Below are 20968 nucleotides of genomic sequence, written 5' to 3'. Positions count from 1 at the left end.
CCTGATGACCCTGTATCTACCCCAGCGCTTAGAACAGTGCTCCGCACATAGTAAAGCGCTTAACAAATAACATTATTATTATGTCACGCAAGACTACCTGCTTAGCAGCGCAAACGCTTAGAACTTTTAGGAACTAACAGGTTTATATCCTTTCTCACCTGTGGTGCAGTTGTATTTGTTACAAAAAAGGATGAGAGCAAAAAAGATGTGGAAAACACTACGAGTGACTGATCTAACATATTCCCAGCTTTCAATTGTCCCAAGCTTTTTGAGTTTTACATGCTATGTCCCTAAAGGGAAGGAAACTTGTCTTGGGAGCGATCTAGATTGGGATGGACTGAATTTATTCTGAGAGGTGGAGCAGCGTGGCTCAGTGGAAAGAGCCCGGGCTTGGGAGTCAGAGGTCATGGGTTCGAATCCCAGATCTGCCACTTGTCAGCTATGTGACTGTGGGCAAGTCACTTCACTTCTCTGGGCCTCAGTTCCCTCATCTGTAAAATGGCGATGAAGACTGTGAGCCTCACGTGGGACAAACTGATTACCCTGAATGTACCCCAGCGCTCAGAACAGTGCTCTGCACATAGTAAGCGCTTAACAAATACCACCATTATTATGATTATTATCAGCCTGCCATATGAGTGGATTCAGCCTTGGATCATTTGGATGACTCTTACATTTTGGATGGCTGGCTACTGGATATCGGAAGGCTACGAGCCAATAGTGGCTTTTGCCCTCGGTTGCTCCTGCTTGTCCCATTTCAGTCATTCCCAAGTTGTGACCCTCAAATGGGGTTACTAGTAATAGTATTTATTAAGCCCTTATTGGGTGCAGAGCCCTGTACTAAGTGCTGGGAGAGAATACACAGTACAGAATTAGACACAGTCTCTGTCCCTCAGGGGGCTCAATCTAACAAAGGTTACTAACAGTAATTGCCTCACAGGGGACCAGGTGAATTGTGTACAAGAAATTGAACTTAAAACCGTATCAAATTTTAGGGTTTTACTCACATCCCCACACCTCAGGCACACTTCATTCATTCCATCAGCCACAGGAATCATCAGCTTGATCCCAAATTTCTTTCCTGCTACATTGACATCAGGCACCACTTCACATCCTGAATGAGAGGAGAGAGCAGAGGAGATTTGTTTACATGTACTAGTGATACTTGGTCTCCTGGATGATCTTAAATCTTTTACGATGAATGTCTCTATTAACCCAGTAGTTATAATACATTTCTATCAGCTTCTCATTACAAGAATCTATTTGATAAAGAGGCATTTAGACAATTAAGCTAGCCTAATATTTCTTTTTGTTTTGGTATTTAAGCATTTAGAACAGTGTGTGACTCAGAGTAAAGCACTGGGTAGATGAAAGTTTCAGTTTTGACACAGTCCCTGTTCCATATGGGATGCATCCATAAGAAGCTTACTGTGAAGGTTTTTGGTGGTTTTGTTTTTTTTAAAGTGCTTATACACTAGGTGTCAAACCCTGTTCTAAGGGCTGGGCTTAGAGAAACAGTGTGACCTGGACATCAGAAGGACCTGGGTTCTAATCCTGCCTCTAGCATGTGTCTAATGTGTGACTTTGGGGCAAGTCGCTTAACTTCTGTGCCTCAGTTACTTCATCTGTAAAATGGGGATTAAGATTGTGAGACTCATATGAGACAGAGACTGTGTCCAACCTGATTTGCTTGTATTCACCCCAGTGCTTAGAACAGTGCCTGACACATAATAAGGACTTAACACATACCACAATTATTATTACAGGTCAATTAGGTCAGGCCCAATCTCTGTCTTGCATGGGGCTCACATTTTAAGTAGAAGGGAGAACAGGCAAATAATCCCCATTTTCCAGTTAGGGAAACTAAGGCCCAGAGAAGTCAAGTGACTTGTCCAAGGTCCCACAGCAAGCAGTTGGCAGAGCCAAAATTAGAACCCAGGTCCTCTGACTCCCAGGTCCATGCTCTTTCCACTAGGCCATGCTGCTTCCGAGGTTTTGATGTACAGGAACCACTTTCGGCTGAAGTGATTGTAACATCGAACCGATGATAAGCCAAAGCCCTGGTGGGTGGTTGTCAGGGATGATGCTAGTCACTAGTAAAACAGAAGAACTTGCATTATTACCTCTGAGATTTAACTTATCAACTGGTTCTCCAAATTCATTATCTTGATTTTTATAGTAGGTTATCGATGTGTCTCCAAATACAAACCAATATTGTTTGAATGCTTTTAATGTTAATCTTTTGGGTCTGCAAAATAAAGAGAAATGAGAATTTAAAGGCTTATCTTACTGTTCCAACTAGTCAGCCGATCATATTTATTAAGTGCTTACTGTGTACAGAACACCATACTGAGACCCTGGGAAGAGTACCATGTAACAATTATAACAGATACATTCTTTGAGATTACAGTCTAGAGGAGGAGACAGACGATATAAATGAATAAAATTACAGATATACATAATTGCTGCGGGGCAATAAGGGGGTAATAAAGGGATGGGGGAGTAATTGCCAGATATGAAGAGGGAGGGCATTCCAGGATAGAGGCAGGATGTGGGCAAGAGGTCGGGGCAAGATGGATGAGGTGGAGGTACAGTGAGAAGGTTGGCGTTAGAGGAGTGACGTACAAACTGGGTTGTAATAGGAGAATAACAAGGTGAAGTAGGAGGGGGCAAGGTGATAAAGTGCTTTAAAGTGAATGGCAAGGAGTTTGATGCAGAGATGGAGGTTCTTGAGAAATGAGGAATCATTCTCTGACCGTTTTTGTAGAAAAGTGATCTGGGGACCAGAGTGAAGTACGGGACTGTATTGGGGAGAGCCAGGTAGCAGGGAGGTCAGCAAGGAGGTTGTTACAGAAATCAAGGAGGGACAGGATAAGTACTTGGAGTAACGTGGTAGTAGTTTGGATGGAGAAGAAAGGGCAGATTATTCCAGTTACAATTTTCAACGGTACCCATTACTAAAAAAAGATCAGTATTCTTATCACTAATTTACTTTAATTTAAAATATGATATTCCAAATATGAGTATTTTTCAGACAAAAGCATTAAACTTTTTTGACTTCCAGAACTCTACCATGGGGTTAAACCCTAGAAAGGGTGAGACTTGAAAAATCACAAAATTTCATTTTTCTCTCTGTTCTCATCCCACAACCCCACTTGTGTGTCAGGTCTGTCCTTCTCTGCATATGTCTGTCTTCTTCTCAAGCCAGTAATGAAGCTTCTTCCCTTCCTGCTCTGGGTCCACAAGTAGAAGGACGTAGGTAAGCAGTTAAATTTTGAAAAGAGGGGGGAAAGAGGCAGATAGGGGAGGACAATAGAGATTATTTTCAGAGATAGAAGTAAAATGACAATAACGACTGTGGAATTTAAGCATTTTCTGTGTGTGTGCCAGGTACTGTACTAAGCCCTGGGATGGATACAAGCAAATCAGGTTGGATGCAGTCTTTGTCACACATGGGACTCCCAATCTCAATTTCCATTCTATAGATGAAACAACTGAGGCACAGACAAGTGAAGTGACTTGCCCAAGGTCACACAGCAGGCAAGTGGAGGAGCCGGGACAACATCCCACTACCTTCTGACTCCCTGGCCCACGCTCTAAGCCATGCAAGCCTATAGAGGTGTGGGGCAGATGCTGGACTGGAAGACTTTGTTTACTTCAAATTATCTTATTTTAGGTATGAAAGTCCTGTTTTCAGAACATTCTGTTGTACCAGGAGAATTGTCTCCAGGAGGCTTCTCTTGTTTTTTATCTTAAATGAAGAAATGATGTTCTATCTTTGCAGATTATATAAGAATACATTATATAATGTTGGTATTTGTTAAGCGCTTACTATATGCAGAGCATTGTTCTAAGTGCTGGGGTAGATACAGGGTAATCAGGTTGTCCCACGTGAGGCTCACAGTTAATCCCCATTTTCCAGATGAGGTAACTGAGGCACAGAGAAGTTAAGTGACTTGCCCACAGTCACACAGCTGACAAGGGGGCAGAGTTGGGATTCGAACCCATGACCTCTGACTCCCAAGTCCGTGCTCTTTCCACTGAGCCACTCTTTACTATTACATTATATGGAGAAGCAACATGATGTAGTGGAAAGAGCATGGGCCTGGGAGTCAGAAGGTTATGGGTTCTAATCCCGGCTCTGCCACTTATCTGCTGTGTGACCTTGGGCAAATCACTTCACTGCTCTGAACCTCAGTTACCTCATCTATAAAATGGGGATTTAAATTGTAAACCCCATGTGGGACAGGGACTATGTGTAACCTGACAAGCTTATAACGGCCCCAGCACTTAGTACAGTGGTTGGCTCGTAGTAAGCACTCAACAAATACCAGTCCAAGTGCACTGTGCTTAGGTGCTCAATAAATGCTATTATTACTATTACTTGAGTTCTGTGGATGAAAAGTGCTCAAATTATACAAAATTGTACGCAAAGCATGACCTAATAAAAATAACATGGGCCTGGGAGTTGTGCGACTTGGGTTTGTTCATTCATTCTGTAGTATTTGATACAGAGCTCTGTAATAATGATGGCATTTGTTAAGCGCCTACTATGTGCAAAGCACTGTTCTAAGCACTGGGGAGGATACAAGGTGATCAGGTTGTCCCATGTGGGGCTCACAGTCTTTATCCCCATTTTGCAAATGGGGTAACTGAGGCACAGAAAAGTTAAGTGACTTGCCCAAAGTCACACAGCTGTCAAGTGGCTGAGGCGGGATACACAGTATGTGTTCAAGGAATGCAATAATTTAACCTTCCTGGATTTCAGTCCCTCACCTATAAAATGGGGATAAAATATATTGTGTGGAATAGAGACTGTGTCTGTCCTGAAAAGTTTGAGCTCACTATGGGCAGGGAATGTGTTTGCTGTTATATTGTATTCAATATAGTACAGAGCTTTGCACAGAGTAAGTGCTCAATAAATATGATGATTAATTTTTCCCAGTGCTAAAGGAAATGCTAAATAGTGCTTAATTTCTAAATTATTAGAAATCATTTATTCATTCAATCATATCAAGTGCTTACTGTGTGCAAAGCACTGTACAAAGTGCTTAGGAGAGTACAATATAACAATAGAGACAGTCCCTACCCACATCTAGCTTGCAGTCTCTATCAGGGAAATATTGGTACTATCTCCAGAGTCACTTAGCTAAATAATTTATAGGTGCTCAAAGAATAGAGGCCCCACATGTATTTTTTTACACAGTCTGCAGCTGTGTAATTTAACACTAATCCATTCTTCAGGTCCCTAACAACCATGAGGTTCTGGCACAAGATATATTTATTGTCTTGATTTAATCTGTGTATGCTATCTTAAGCTCATGTTCACTGTTTCCAAAATAATATGAGAAGACAATGGGTTTGGAGATGAACTGAGAAATTCAGAACAGAATGTGGGGGTAAGTGAATGGGATCTAGGAGTAGAATCAAAGTAAAGGTATCTAATATTCAGTCAAACATTTCTGGGAGATGGTTAGTATTGCTATCTTGCCAATATTTTTCCTCGTGTGCCATAATCAAAGAAAAAGCTCAGAGAGATCTGCCCCTGCCAAAGTCAATTATTCATTTGATTCCACTGTTTTAAACATAAACAATTTTCCTTTCAGGTGCTCTGTGATGGTAATTCAGGGCAACACCTAATACATTCTAACAGTTATTTTATACAAATGCATTGAAAAACACAATCAACCCTTAAAAATCCCTTTGCTATAATAATAATAATGATGGTATTTGTAAGTGCTTACTATGTGCAGAGCACTGGCACTGTTCTAAGCGCTGGAGTAGATACAGGGTAATCAGGTTGTCCCACGTGAGGCTCACAGTCTTAATCCCCATTTTACAGATGAGGTCACTGAGGCACAGAGAAGTGAAGTGACTTGCCCACTGTCACACAGCTGACAAGTAGCAGAGTTGGGAATCGAACCCATGACCTCTGACTTCCAAGCCCGGGCTCTTTCCACTGAGCCACGCTGCTTCTTATTGTTGTATATTCTTTGAAAGTCTTTTATTTGCATTTGTACATTCAGTGCTAAGCATATTCAAGGGAGAAAAGAGGCTGAATGCTTTTTGAAGCAAGTTACTTTAAAATTTCCCTTCACTGGAAAAACCATAATATGACATGAGTATTAGGGATAGAACTTCAAAGGGACGTTTGCTCTTTCATCTTAACACAACCTGGTTTTATCATAAATGAGGCATTCATCTCCTTGGTGTGGGGAGGAAAAAAAAGGCAGGCAACCAACTGTGGTGACTGAACAGGTTTAGTTGAACATTTGCAGGTGTGGGCAAATCAGTAGTCTGAAATCACCAACCACGACCACCGGCTTTGTTTCTTTAAAATTATGGCTAAGAGCCTTGAGATACCAGATGTTGAGATGACTATAAGCCATGGAAATGACACTGTATTCATGAAATTTATTTCCAACTGCAGTGACCTAAAATATTAGCAATAAAAAAAGTCCTTCAACATTTTCAATGTGCACAAGCACCCTGACACTAGTGAGAGTAGATAGATTCGAAGCACCCCTTTCCCTGGAAATCTGTGTGGTGTGTTTGGAATTGAGGTTGGGAGATGATTCAAGTTCTTTTCCAAAGCTGTGGGTCAGGAGGAGAAGTTGAGGAAAGAGGGGAAGGCAAGTGACAGAACAAGGAGGGGAGGATTGGAGCAAGGCCATCACCAGCATTTTGGTTCTCCAGAAGGGAAACCTGGAATCTGTGGTTGGTGGTGGTGGTGAAAGGAGAGAAGAGGGGCCTAAAGCTCGTTGTTGGGCAGGGAATGTGTCTGTTGTTACATTGTACTCTCCCAAGTGCTTAGTACAGGGCTTTGCACACCATAAGCACTCAATAAATACAATTGAATGAATGAATAAAGGGCAAAAACCTGCTGAGCCAGTAGTTCTGTTCTTTGATGATTTTGTTAAGTACTTACTATGTCCCAAGTGCTGGGTAGATATGAGATAATCAGCGTTCAACTCCACAGCCCTTACGTGCATATCTTTAAAGTATTATGAATTATTCATATTAATGTGTCTCCCCCTCTCACCTGTACGCTCATTATAGGCAGGGAACATGTCTGCTAATTCTGTTGTATTGTACTCTCCCAGGTACTTAGTATGGTGAACTACACACAGGAAGCACTCAAATACCACTGATTGATCAGGATAGACCCGATCCCTGTCCCATATGGGGCTCAGAGTCTAAATAGGAAGGAGAACAGGTACTGAATCCACATTTGTAAAATGAGGCCCAGGGATGTTAAAGTGCCCAAGGTCACACAGCATGAAAATGGCAGAGCTGGGATTAAAATCCAGGTCTTCTAACTCCCAGGCCTGTGCTCTGTCCACTAGGCCATGCTGCTTTGAACCATCTCTTCCTCAGAATGAGGCCAGGAAGCATTCATTCAGGTGGTGGGGGTAATTGAAAGAGCAGAATAATTGGCCTGGCTCTCTATATCCTCCCTCCCCTCCAGAAGCCAGGTTTAGCTCCAGACTACTGGATACTCACACTCAGTCTGAGCTGGCTTAAGGGGTCAGGTCTACAGGGAGCCATAAAATGACCCAGCCCCCCTAAAGCCAACTTGGGGGTGGTGGTAGTGAAGGAAGAGTGGGAAGGAGCCAAGTCAGAGCAATGAGGTATTGTGTATGGTCAGCACTTGACCTGCACTATTTAGTTTGGATGTCTAAGGCTCCCACTAGGTGAAAACAGGAAATAGAAGAGGTTGTTTGAAAAGCTGAAGTGCTTCCATCAGCAGAAGAAGTCATTTTCTTGACCCAGTGCTGTAGCCCAAAGACAGATAGCATTATCCAGGCCATCCTAGACAGAAAAGTCAGTGGGAAGGACTGGGAGGTGAGGGCCCATTTTTACATTCAGAACTTTTTTTTAAAATGACAAAGGAATCCTTGTCTACATTGCTTTTTATAAATATTTTACTTTTTGTTTTTACTTACCTAAAAAACTTGAGATAGTCTGCAAGCCTCGGTATATCTGTAATGTCCTCCTAAGCATAAGCAAGATTAAAAAATATATTTGGAAGATTTGTTTTGGAAGCTTTTAGGAAATTTTTTTTTACCACAAACTGAACATTTATCTCAATTGATGAAAACTGAACAAGGAACTAAAGGAAAAAAAGAGGATTTTTTAAAATGGCCAAGCTGTGGCCTAGATACATCACTATAGTGCCTTCCTTTCAAGTCAATATTTTTTTGAATTCTTTTTTTTATCAGTGTTTGTATTAAGGGGAGAGTTTCGGTCGAAAAGTCACTCACAGTTTGTTTGTCACCCTCAGTGTTCAAAGTTCATTTCATAATACAGTAGTGCATACTTTTAAAGTGGCCAGGTGGAAAAAGTGTATTGTTTAACTTCATTACAACCTTAGTGGCGAGGTTTATCATTTGGTCTGAATAACAATGCTGTTCTCTGTTATAAGCCCCACAGAGAAATGAATGCTAGTTGTATTTTGTATATTCTTAAAGAATAGGCTCGAGTGATTCTAAGAAACCATATATTATAGCATGCATCTTTTATATGTTTGTCCCATCCCAAAATGCAATTTTAACTCATTTGATTATAAAAGCACATAATAAAACAGTTACATTGTATTATCTCATTCATGCTGTGAATATTTTTTTCCCCTATTTCCCACTAATGGAGTTTACACCGCTCTAGTTCCTTTCCTAGTAACTACGCCCCTAGTTCCTTTCCTCTTAATTCATTCAGTGAGAATTGATTCAAGAGCTTTGGATGTAATTGTCTACACAGGAGAGAGAAAGCAAAAGAACACTGTACGATGGTTAAATGAATGACATTTGATTCCACAGTGCCTGGAAAATGTGTATGGATACTGAAGCAGAAACACACAGTAAAGATGGGGTGGTGGATCTCATGTGTGACTAGGAGGGACTTAGTGGATCATTCTAGAGGGCGGCCATGGAGGGGGCCTGGGTCGTGAATGGAGGGGCCACAGCTGAGGTGGAGGGTGAGTTACAAAGGCCAGCCTTCGAACCTCCTCCCTGCCCCTATCCCCTCATTGCAGACTCCCAGCTGTAGTTGTAGTAAAATCTAAGAAGGAAAAAAAATGGGCAAGATAGAACAGATATGGAAGGGTCAAAGTCTCTTTGTCCATGGAGCAACTCTTTGCATTTCTTTTCTTTTTTCCCCATATTTCCAGCCCTCTGGTCCCTACCTTCCTCCCTCCCAAACCACCCCCCTGCTGCATCTCTCTTGTCTTTCCTATCCACAACTAAGATTGCTTTCTGTTCAGCAAATTTGATCATGGGCAAAAAAAGATCTGGTTAGTGTGGGGGTTATTTTATATAGATATGAAAATGAAAGCAGCAAGGTTTAAGCATGGTGTGTTCACTATTACTACTATATATGAGCAAACAATGATATAAGATAATTTTTAGTTTAACCTACTAAAGAGAATGAACCCTGAGAAAAGTGTGTAGTATCTAGACTAACTCATTTTAATAACAAAACCACAGTGGTAGAAAAGATCATGGCAGTTTCAAGCCAATTTTCACATAAACCAGCTAAAATGGACTTTTTTTGTTTCTGGTGAAAATTAGGTTATGATCAAACAGTGGAAACTTACCCTTTTTGATTGGGGAAAAATGAGATGATCATTTTGAGTTAGTAATGATTAAACAGAAAACATACCAGAATATCATCGTTTTTTCCACCATCTAGTGTAACTTCTAAATTAGAGAGTGCAGCATCTACTTCATCCACTTCACCTTCATTTGTGAAATCCTGTGTTTCTGCTGCTAATGTCATTTTGCTTATATGATACTGAAATAAAATTGGAAATTTTATGACTACTATGTACATATATCTTTTTTTTTTTTACCATTTCACACTTCATAGCTCTCAGGAGCAGCCCAAAGCAAACAACATAAAACACTTTCAATCCTAGAATTGATTTCTAGAATACTTAAGAGTTTAACATAATTCGACAAACTGCCTTCTGAAGAATTATTGAGAGAAATGCTTAAAAGATCAGAGGACTCTAACCTTTTTGCTTCCATCTCGCCCTTCCATAAAGTAATATTTCTAAAGATGAGATGGTTCAAGAATGAGTAAATAATAATTATATATACTGTATGCAGGTACACACACACACATATTCTCATCTATGTTGAAAAAGGTTCTCAGTCATTCAATTGTATTTACTGAGCACTTACTGTGTGCAGAGCACTGTACTAAGCACTTGGTAAAGTACAACACAATGATAGTGATATTCCCTGCCCACAACAAGCTTATCCTACCTACCTTCCCCCTGAGCCCTAACAAATTGGTAGAGGTAAAAACAATTCCTAACAATGTCTGAGGCTGTAGATATTCGCTTCATGGTTTGAACTTGCACTGCATCAATAGTGAGTTACCTGCAGGGCAGCAAAGATGAGCATCTCTTCCTCAGTGCACTCTATTTCTTCTAGAAGAATGGCCCATTTGGCTTGTTCATATAGCTGGTTTATTCGAATGGCATCGTACTGTTGACAGAAAAAGGGGAAACTAAAGTGCTCATTCTGGGAATCCTGGAACAGGAATAGAATAGTAAACCAAATTCCTTCCTAAACTGAGTTGCTCTCTTTCAGGATAGACTATAAACTTTTATTAGTTTTGAAGTATTCATTTTAAAACAGATCCCAGAGGTATGTGAAAGATTACTTGTGTATGAAAGTTACCTTGCGCTAGCTTCCTGAAATTAAAAAGAAAATGCCAAAGAATCAATTGATCAGTGGTTACTGCAGTGCTTACTGTGCACAGAGCACTTTACTAAGCACTTGGGAGAGCACAGTACATCAGAGTTGGCAGCCATATTCCCTCTCTACAAGTGTGAGGGGAGTGAGGATGAGGGGGAAGGGGCAGAAATAATTTCTCCCAGTGGTCTGCTCATTTATTTTGCAATATTGTGTGAAACAAGGTGCAGTTCGATGCTGAATTTGCAGATGGAGCTGAGTGTGCCAATTCTAGGCTTTGACTGAACAATCATTTTCAACAGACTGACAGATGACACACTGTCTACAATCAACCAATCATTTATTGAGCGCTTACTGCGTGCAGAGCATTGTACTAAGCCCTTGGGAGAGTACAATACAACAGAGTTGGTAGACACACTCTCTGCCCCCAGTGAGCTAGAGGGTGACAGACATTAAATACATTACAGATAAATACATAAGTGTTCAGTGCTGGGTGTTGCACATTGGAGTACTTTCACCCAGGCCTGCTTCTTCACCAGATGTCTCCTTAATGAGAATGGTATTTATTAAGCTCTTGATGTGACAGCATAAGAGAAGACTGTGTGTCAAGCACTCTACTAAGCACTTGGGTAGATAGACTGTGAGCCCCATGTGGGACATGATTATCTTCTAAGTACGAGGGAGAACAGGTATTGAAACCCCATTCTGCAGATGGGGGAAGTGAGGCACAGAAAAGATGAAGTGACTTGCCCAAGGTCACACAGCATGCAAGGGGTAGAAATGGGATTAGAATCTAGGTCCTCTGACTCCCAGGCCTGTGCTCTTTTTACTAGGCCACACTTCTTATCTTTCTCTCGTTCCGCAACATCCCACCTGGCAGTCTTCATTCCCCACAAATGAATCTAATAACAGTACTTCCCTTGACTTTTTCCAGGAATGTAGATTTCTTTACAGGCATGTTCCTAGTTAACATTTCTAAAGCAATTGTGAAAGCACAATGTGAAAACCAACTCTTGAGTTTTTGAACCTGGGAAGTGGGTGCTCTTAGTAGAACGAGCCTCTGGGTTACAATAGCACCTATCCTGCCTCTCTCAATCTGCTAATCTTTAGGAGAAAAAACAAGTGTTGTCTGACAGGAAAAGTCAAAAACTTAGCTACAACCTAGACCTTAAGAATCAACCAACCACCAATCAGTGGTATTTACTGAGGTGCTTACTATGTGCAGAGTACTGTATGAGTATTGAACACTTGGGAGAGTACAACACAATAGAGTCGGTAGACATATTCCCTGCCAATAGTGAACATACATTCTAGATGGGAAACTGCAGGCGTAAGTCATAAATGTGAAAAAAGACCATCATCATAGCAAATACTAGTATTATCACAGAAGAAACAGGAACCAGATAAATTTAAGTATTATATATTTTAGAATTATATATGTAAATAAGAGTAGCTTGTTTCTCTCCAAGCTACTGTATTTCCAGTCTTGAACGTGAAAATAAAATAGAGAGAATTGGAGAATCTTACTTTTGGATTCAAGTCAAAGAACATGAAGTATTTAAAGCGTAACCACAACTTCTCATCCTCCTGAATGCCCTGTTCCATAAGTGAGCGGGATGAGTCAAGCCACCTGGAAAAGAACAACAGAGTTAGAAGAGGAAACCGATTCCATGAGCAAAATCATGAACAAAGTTATAAAGCCACACTGTGTTATAAAATGAAGCAATCGTTCTCCCAAGTACTTAGTACAGTGCTCTGCACACAGTAAGCGCTCGAATGGGACTGATTGATCTGGTCTCTATAGTGGGGAGTTTCTGCAAATGTTTCCTAATGTCAAAACCTGACTCTCAAACTCGGGTAAAAATATTGTAAGTTTGAAGATGGTACAGGTGCATGCCAGAGCAGCATTGTAGTAAAAGTCTGGGTGAATGAGGCTCTTCCTTTAGGAGGACAGGCATCTCAATCAAGGGGAAGAATTGGAGACAGGCTAATAAGGGGTGCAGAGTAGATTGACTTAAAGAATCTGGCTTGAGTTTAGCCCGTGTCTTTAGGATGAGACAAGCAAGACCTGTGTACTCTGCCCTCTTGCTCTACAGTTAAAAATAAATGAATTTCACCATCTGTTCAGGCCAAAAGTGTTACTGCCTTGTCCTCCAACACATGTTCTGTTCGATTAGACTGTGAGCCCAACATTGGGCAGGGATTGTCTCTATCTGTTGCCATATTATACATTCCAAGCGCTTAGAACAGTGCTCTGCATATAGTAAGCGCTCAATAAATACTATTGAATGAATGAATGTTCTGGTATTTCAATTTTTAAAAGCTATTTTAAAAGTTTTTTATAATTCTGCAGTTTAGATCTCTTTCCCTTGGAAGACATATGAGACTCAAAGGAATTGAGGCTGATCTCACTAAAGGCAATACAATTTGCAAGCATTAAGTTGAACGGTCAGCTCGAGAAGATAAAACGAGGAGTACCCTTACCCTGCATTAAGTTTCGCTTTTTCTACCAGAGACCGAGGGTGGTACATTTCAGCAAGCGTCTCTGGTGAGCAGTTGGGTTGACTGCAGGCAAGAATGTTACAGTTTTGTTCAGTCAGAAGGCTATCGCAGAACCACGTAATGGTGGAAGAAGCAGGCATTCCACTGTTCGGATCATACATGGGTGTCAGGGTTTTACTATACAAACCAGGAGTTGCTGCAAAAAAACCAGGAATACTCACCGTTACATGTTATATTAGTAGAAGTTCCCACTCTGTGCTTGGCTCCTTCTCCCCCCTCTAGACTGTAAGTTCATTAAGGACAGGGAAGTGTCTGACAATTCTGTCATAGTGTATTCAACTAAGTGCTTAGTACAGTGCTCTGCCCATAGTAAGTGCTCAATAAATCCCACCGATGATGATTCTCCCAGGCAGTGTAACTTCTCCTGTCTCTCTCCTCCTGCAGCTGGACTCTCTTCCAAGAACCAGCTCTGCCACTGAGCTATGCCCCAGTCTCAGTCCAAGTTCCTCCTGTTTTCTCAGTCTCCCCTTCCTCTTCCCCCAAATTCTCCCTCCCCCTCCTCACCTTTCTTCTACTCTGACACCTGCTCCATTTGGTCCCTGCTAATCACACCTTAAGAGTCACTGTCTCCAATCCAGAAATGGCAGCCTGATGAAGACCAACTTCTGTTTTAAGTACAAAGTCAGGGGTCACCCGTACCTAATGTTGGTATTTGTTTAGCGCTTACTATGTGCAGAGCACTGTTCTAAGCGCTGGGGTAAACACAGGGGAATCAGGTTGTCCCACGTGGGACTCACAGTCTTAATCCCCATTTTACAGATGAGGGAACTGAGGCACAGAGAAGTTAAGTGACTTGCCCACAGTCACACAGCTGACAAGTGGCAGAGCTGGGATTCGAACTCATGAGCCCTGACTCCAAAGCCCGTGCTTTTTCCACTGCACCACGCTGCTTCTCTACCTGATAGACATTCATCAGGTGAATAATAAAAGGCATATTGTATTTAAAATATGGTTTCTATTGTTCTAAGGAAATATATCTAGGAATGATTGCCATAGAGAATTCCTTATTTTCCCACTAAATTATATGGGAACCCATTACAAATTGATTTTTGAAGGGTGTGCTGTAGGAATACTGCTTTTTAAAAATATTACTCTTTAGAGGGAGGTCTATTCCATAGGTAATGGAAGAAAATTCTATTAAAATAATGTTTATACTATAGAAATAAAGAGCATTTTCTTGGTTTTAGAGAGATATTCTTAGTCTGTAAAGATAGTCTTAGAAAAATTCTATTCTCTTACTTGGGGTTCCTGAATTTGTTGGAGAATTATTCAAATTTAAAATATCTTCAATTACTGGCTCCTTGCTGCTCTTTTCTTTCTTCTTTTTCCTTTTAAAATCTTCTGATGGCTTTAACAAAGAGAGCTCTTCTGATCTCCTAATATCTAGAATATAACAACGAAATATCTATTGAAAACTTTTCTATGGGTCAACACAATTTACAAACATGCAGAATAGTTTAATGGAAAAAGCACAGGAGTGAGGTTAGGAAACCTGAATTTTAGTCCCCACTTCACCACTTTCCTGTTATGTGACCTTGGGCAAATCACTTAACATCTCTGCGCCTCAGTATCCTCATCTTCAAAATGAGGACAAAATATCTGTTTGCCCTCCCTCTTAGATTGTAAACCCCATGTGGAACAGAATCTGTGTCTAAACTGATTATTTTGTATTTACCCGGTACTTATAACAGGACCTGGCTAAATGATTTATAACTATCTTACATTATATACTATTTAGATACAATGTCCTAGGTATTGTTTGGCCCTCATAGGGGAAGAAATGGAAGCATGGACTTGCATGTAATAGAAAAATAATTACTAAATTATTAAATCTCAGGTGTAGTTAACAGTCATTATCTCTGGTGTAGTGTAGTGTAAAAATTAATATTTTTAATATTACTGTATTATTCTGGAACAAATACGACATTAGATTTAAGGTCTCTTGATTAGTAAATTTACCAATGAAATGTCAAGACCAGAGCTTGAAAAATACAACCCCCACTTCCCTCCAGTGACTCTTTCTGGGATTAAGAACATTTCTTTCAATTTGTGTCTCTCTCTAATTCTTGGTACTTTTTTTTAAGTGGCATTTTGAAGTGCTTACTATGCACCAGGCATTGTACTAAACAATGAGGTAGATACAGGTTAACCAGGTCACAGTCCTTATCTCACATGGGACTCAGAGTCTTAATCCCCCTTTTTCTGATGAGGTAACTGGGGCTCAGAGAAGTGACTTACCCAAGGTCACAAAGTAGACAAGTGGCAGAGCTGGGATTGGAATCCGGGTTCTCTGACTCTTAAGCCCTCAAATCTGACAGTTACTCTCCCCTGCTTTCAAAGCCTTATTGAAGGTACCTCTCCTCCAAGAGGCCTTCCCTGACTAAACCCCTCTTTTCTCCCTCCCCATTCCCTTCTGTGTCAGCCTGACTTACTCCCTTTATTCAACCCCCCACCCAATCCCACAGCACTAATGTACACCTGTAATTTATTTCTATTAATGTCTGTCTCTCCCTCTAGACTGTAAGCTCGCTGTGGGCAGGGTAGGTCTGTTTATTGTTATATTGTACTCTCCTAAGTGCTTAGTACAGTGCTCTGCACATAGTAAGTGCTCAATAAATATGAATGAATGAATGAAAGACCCATACTCTGGCCACTATTCATTCAATTGTATTTGCTGAGCACTTACTAAGTGCAGAGCACTGTAGTAAGCGCTTGGAATGTAGAATTCGGCAACAGATAGAGACAATCCCTGCCCAACAATGGGCTCACTAGTCCACACTGCTTCCCCATCTCTTAACTGAGAGATTCTAGCAAACAGGCAGGGCCCGGGGCACTTACTAAGGGTTTTGCAGATGTCACCGACGGCCTTGAAGACATCTGACGAGAAGCTGACTTTAAGTCTCAAGGTCTTCATGTTTGGCAAAACGAGACGTAGCATTTTATGCTGCGGTGTGAAGATCAAGGTAGCATCTGCCTGCACTCCACATTTGTCCAGAGTCCAATGTGTTTTTAGAAGCCAGGACTGTTTCTGTTCCCACCAAAGTGCAAAGTCAGACCAATCTTGGGCTACTTCTATAAACACAGAAAATATTTACCCGGTAAATCAAAGAGTAGGAGCACTCGAATATCAATTACAAATATAAGGACACTGGTAGAATATTGTTTTCTGAGTCTTCAGTTTTTTTAATAGTATTTAAGCGCGTACTATGTTCCAGGCACTGTACTAAACGCAGGGGTACTTATACGCTCATCAGGTTGGTCACAGCCTATGTCCCTCATGGGCCTCTCAGTCTTATTCCCCATTTTTACAGATGAGGTAACTGGGCCATAGAGAAGTTAAGTGACTTGCCCAAGGTCACACAGCAGACAAGTGGCAGATCTGAGATTAGTGAGCAGGGAATGTGTCTGCTTATTGTTATAAGCTCTCTCAAGTGCTTAATAAAGTGCTCTGCACACAGTTAAGTGCTCAATAAGTATGACTGAATTGAATGAACTGTCTTCTGCTCCTGATAGACTGGGAATGTCTTAATCAGACAAAAATTCCTTGTGGGCGGGGAACACATCTGTCAATTCTGTTGTTCTATTCTCCTCCAAGCCCTTAGTATGTTGTTCTGCACAAAGTAAGAGCTCAAAAAATACCACTGATGACAGTGAAAACGGATGCTTATAAGAAGTGGGGTTGGGGGTGTTTAAAGGAGCCACTTTGTAGGAGTTGACTGTGATGTTCTGACTGGCAGCCTGACACATCTGGGGGTTTTGGGGGGTGGGGAGGGCACGGGGATGCTGACATTGCTCCTTGGTACTTACACACATATGTGACGGGTGGCCCAGATGTTCAGTAATGGAAGCCCCCCTCCCCACACGCCAAGCATCCTCCTTGAAATGATTCAAGCTGGAACAAGTGCATTGGTTGTTATTCTTTTACCTGTGTCCTGTTCTGGACAGTTCTGCTAAGCTTTCACCCTGGCCTAAACAGACTGGCTTTTCCTTTATATCCCATCCAGAGCCTGTAATTGTATCAATCTACTGTATTTATTGAACACTTTACTATGAAACTGAGAGTATTCAGTAAATATTTAAATGATAAAATTATTATTGCATTTATTAAGTGCTTAAAATATATCAAGCACTGATCCAAGTACTAGGGCAGATAAAAGTTAATCAGGTCAGACAAAGTCCCTGTCCCACGTGGGGCTCACGGTCTATGTAGGAGGGAGAATAGGCTAATTGAAATTAACTTATCCTTTTCATGGGTGAGGAAACCAAACTCTGAATAGGATAAGAAGTTCAAGGACATAAACACTTAGAGCAACACTCACTCTGCACACTGTAAGTGCTCAATAAATCCAATTGATTGATTGATGGGGTGATTCTGGAATTGCAACTTTTAGAAGTTCTTATGGGAAAAAAATACCTCTGGCTAATATTGAAAACTCTATGGATACACTACCAGAACGATTGCAGATGGAGGTGGGGAGTTCTGGGAGAGATGTGTCCATGGCTTCGCTATGGGTTGGACACGACTTGACAGCACAACAACAACTATTGAATCCTCAGGTTTCTAGAGGAGTCAGAGCCTGCCCCTATAAAAAGTAAGCTCCTGGTGGGCGGGGATTTCTTCTACCAACTCTACTGTATTGTACTTTCCCAGGCACTTGGTAAATTGCTCTGCACACGGTAAGCACTCAATTAATGCCATTGAATGAGGTTGTCAAAAGGTTCCAAGTTCATCTGAAAACAGCACTTCTAGTAAGCTAGGATATTGCTAGATTTAGGTGGGAAGGTGCCATTCAGTAGTGCTACTGAGAGAAGGTCACTTCTTGGGGAAGCCAAGTTGGAAATGATCTATAGACTTAGCTTCTCCAACCCTGCATCTCGCTCAGCTTCTCCCTACTTAGAGGTGGGGTGGAGCCAGAAGCACCACTTCCCTTTATTTTGATTATTTCTCCATCTCTAAATGCCTCCTACATACAGAAAAAGAGTGGAGGAAGCTGCCTAGATCTCTTTGTAGGAGAGGTGGTCTCTGGGGATTAAACATGCTCCCCTTCCAATCAGAAAATCAAAGAAGATTTCTTTGTTCTTTGATAATAACAATGGTATTTAAGGGTTAAGTACTAAGCACCGGAGTGGAGAAAATATGATCATATCAGGCACTCCCTATCCCAAGGGTTTGCAGTCCCAGTGGGAAGGAAAACGGGTATTTCATCCCCATTAACCGATGAGGAAGCTTAGGTTCAGAGAAATTGATTGCCCAAAGTCACTCTGCAGAGCCAGGATTCAATGCAGGCAGAAAGATAGCTTAATCATTTGCACTCATGGTATAGCCAATGTCACTTCTTACAACCTCTGTATCTTTTTGAAGGTATTTTTAACCCATATATGAGAGAGTTCTAACCTGGTTTATGGGATGAGTATTGATAGAATCAGCAACAAGGTGGTTGTAGAAGTGTTAGGGGAAATGAGTGATCTAATTTTCTTCTTCCTCAATTATCTAGAGTTCCCTCCCCTGCCTTTTTGTAAATAGCAAGGCTCAAGAGGATGTGGATCAACTCTAAAGTCACTCTGTAAATATTTTTACACACCACCATCATTGACCACCATCAGTCATTCAGTCAATGATATTTATTGAGTTATTTACTGTGTGCAGAGTACTATAAGTAGCCATTGGGAAAATACAACAGAGTTGGTAGACACGTACCCTGCCCATAATGAACCTACAGTCTAGAGGGGGAGACAGACATTAAAATAAGTTACAGATGTGTATGTAAGTGCTGTGGGGCTGAGGGTGGGCTGAATATCAAGTGCCAAGGGGCATTCAATATTCCTCTTCTTTCACAGCCAATTCCTTTGGCAGAGAAGGAAGTGCAAAAGAAACTTGTTAAGGACAAAATGCCAAACCTCCACTCTTGGTAAAGGTTTTGGCCGCATCCCTTCAGGGGTGAGCCAGTAACACTGAGCTTTCAGTAGACAGCAGTTACGTCAAAGCAGAGATTACACAACCATCACCACTTGAGCACCTACAGTGTGCAAACCATTACACTAAGCATTTCTTCTTAGACTGAGAGCTCCGTGTGGAATAGGGACTGTGTCCAACCTGATTATCTTGTACCTACCCCAGTGTTTGGCACATAGTAAGTGCTTAAAAAAAAGCACAATTATTATCTATCAGGCTTTGTAAAAGCCACTAGTGAAACCAGTCCAGAAGCAGGTCCAGGATGTGCAGCACTTTACTGGGGAATCTTTGGGTAGGATGCAATTTTCTTGTCTTGTTACTATCGGTTTCTGTTAGCTGTTAAAAGTCAGTTGTTAAAGTTAAAAGTCAGCTTGGCTTTAGAAGTTCTTTCTTGTTTCTTTATTACATAACTTGGCAGCATCTGGGTTGAGGTAGATTGTGTAATCCCTTTCAGCTATGTATTTCAGACGTTGAAGATTTTGGGAGGGTTCAGTGTTTACCTCAGTTACCTCAATCTTCTTCAGGATGATCGTCAATCTGTAGCAACACGTTAATTCTGCCCAGTGGCCCATAATCTATTGCATGCCTTCACTTATGTGTGTTTCCAAGGCATGAAATCAGAACACAGAAGTCTCTCCTTGACTTTCTCTGGTATAGTCAAGTACATTTGTAATTTGAGATGGTATAGTATTTCCTTGAAGATAGTGTTGGCTCTGCTTCCCATTTCACAGCTTTTTTTTTTTTTAGAATTTTTCAGAATTTAAGTGAATGCTTTTACATTTGAACCACAACTGGTCACTCTATTCTTGGATAAAGCTTCGGGCTGTCAAGATGTAGCAAAACCAGGTCCCCAAATGAAGTAATATTGGGTTAGTGATCTGCCCTCTGCCCTCCCCACTCCTCTCCTGATATAGCATGGGGTTAGTGGTAAAAAAAAAACACTGGAACTCGGGTTCCAGTTCCAGCTCTGCCACTGGCCTGTTGTGTGACCTCGGTTAATTTGCTTAACCTCTCTGGTCCTATTTCCTCCCTCTTATCTCCTCCTTAGATTCTGGTCCCCTTATGGGGCTGGCCAGATTTCTGATCTTTTTAGATCAAGCCCAGTTTTTAGTAGTCCTAATCATAGTCACAATTTGACTCCTGGGCCTGATATTGCCAAACAGGCAATCCAGACTGAATCCCTTAATTCTTGGGGAAGTTACCTGGGAATCCCCGCCCAGGGTGGGTTAAGTGACCCAAGTCAAATCTAACTCCAGTAGAGCCACACCCTTGAATGGAAGGGTTCCAGCCACCCTCCCCACTAAATGGAGACTCCAAGGGTCAGACATACAGCCCAGATGGTCCATGATTCCTCTTCAGTTGTATATACCGAGCACGAGATATTGACTGAGTCAACAGGAGGAGATGACTGAATCACAGGTGGGGATCTTGAATCCAGAATGGGCTTGTCTGGATCCTCCACTCCTCTATTTCCCTTGGAATCGATTATTCTTAAAACAGGATTTCACGAGCCATGTTATATTCCAAGAGTGCAACCCCAGGTCTGCGTGAGGTTTCACTCATTTGAATCGGCGTCAACTACACCAAACCATAAGCAAAGGTGGTTTAATATACCTGGAGACCCCAGGCAAAAGGTCATTCAGAACTGGGACTGTACTTGGGCTAGAGTAGAAGAGGAATGAACTACTTGCTAGTGTGGAAACATCTAATTAAAAACTCCTTTAGCTAACCAAGTCGATTTACAAGGACTAAA

At 41.3% G+C, this 20968-nt stretch overlaps 1 protein-coding gene across 1 annotated transcript in view; it reads right to left on the bottom strand.

Annotated features, from left to right (window-relative positions):
• Nucleotides 1-20968, bottom strand: part of FERMT1 (FERM domain containing kindlin 1) — a 33951-nt gene that overhangs the window by 6196 nt on the left and 6787 nt on the right. The window contains 9 exon segments of the mRNA XM_029071475.1: nucleotides 1008-1114; nucleotides 2124-2248; nucleotides 7947-7996; nucleotides 9658-9789; nucleotides 10383-10490; nucleotides 12228-12330; nucleotides 13185-13398; nucleotides 14502-14645; nucleotides 16101-16334. Of these exon segments, the coding sequence (XP_028927308.1) occupies nucleotides 1008-1114; nucleotides 2124-2248; nucleotides 7947-7996; nucleotides 9658-9789; nucleotides 10383-10490; nucleotides 12228-12330; nucleotides 13185-13398; nucleotides 14502-14645; nucleotides 16101-16334 (1217 nt within the window).

This window comes from Ornithorhynchus anatinus, chromosome 9, assembly GCF_004115215.2.
Source record: "Ornithorhynchus anatinus isolate Pmale09 chromosome 9, mOrnAna1.pri.v4, whole genome shotgun sequence".
Classification (NCBI taxonomy): domain Eukaryota; kingdom Metazoa; phylum Chordata; class Mammalia; order Monotremata; family Ornithorhynchidae; genus Ornithorhynchus; species Ornithorhynchus anatinus.
Note: the sequence above shows the minus strand (reverse complement) of the source record. Positions and strands in the feature narration are given on the sequence as shown.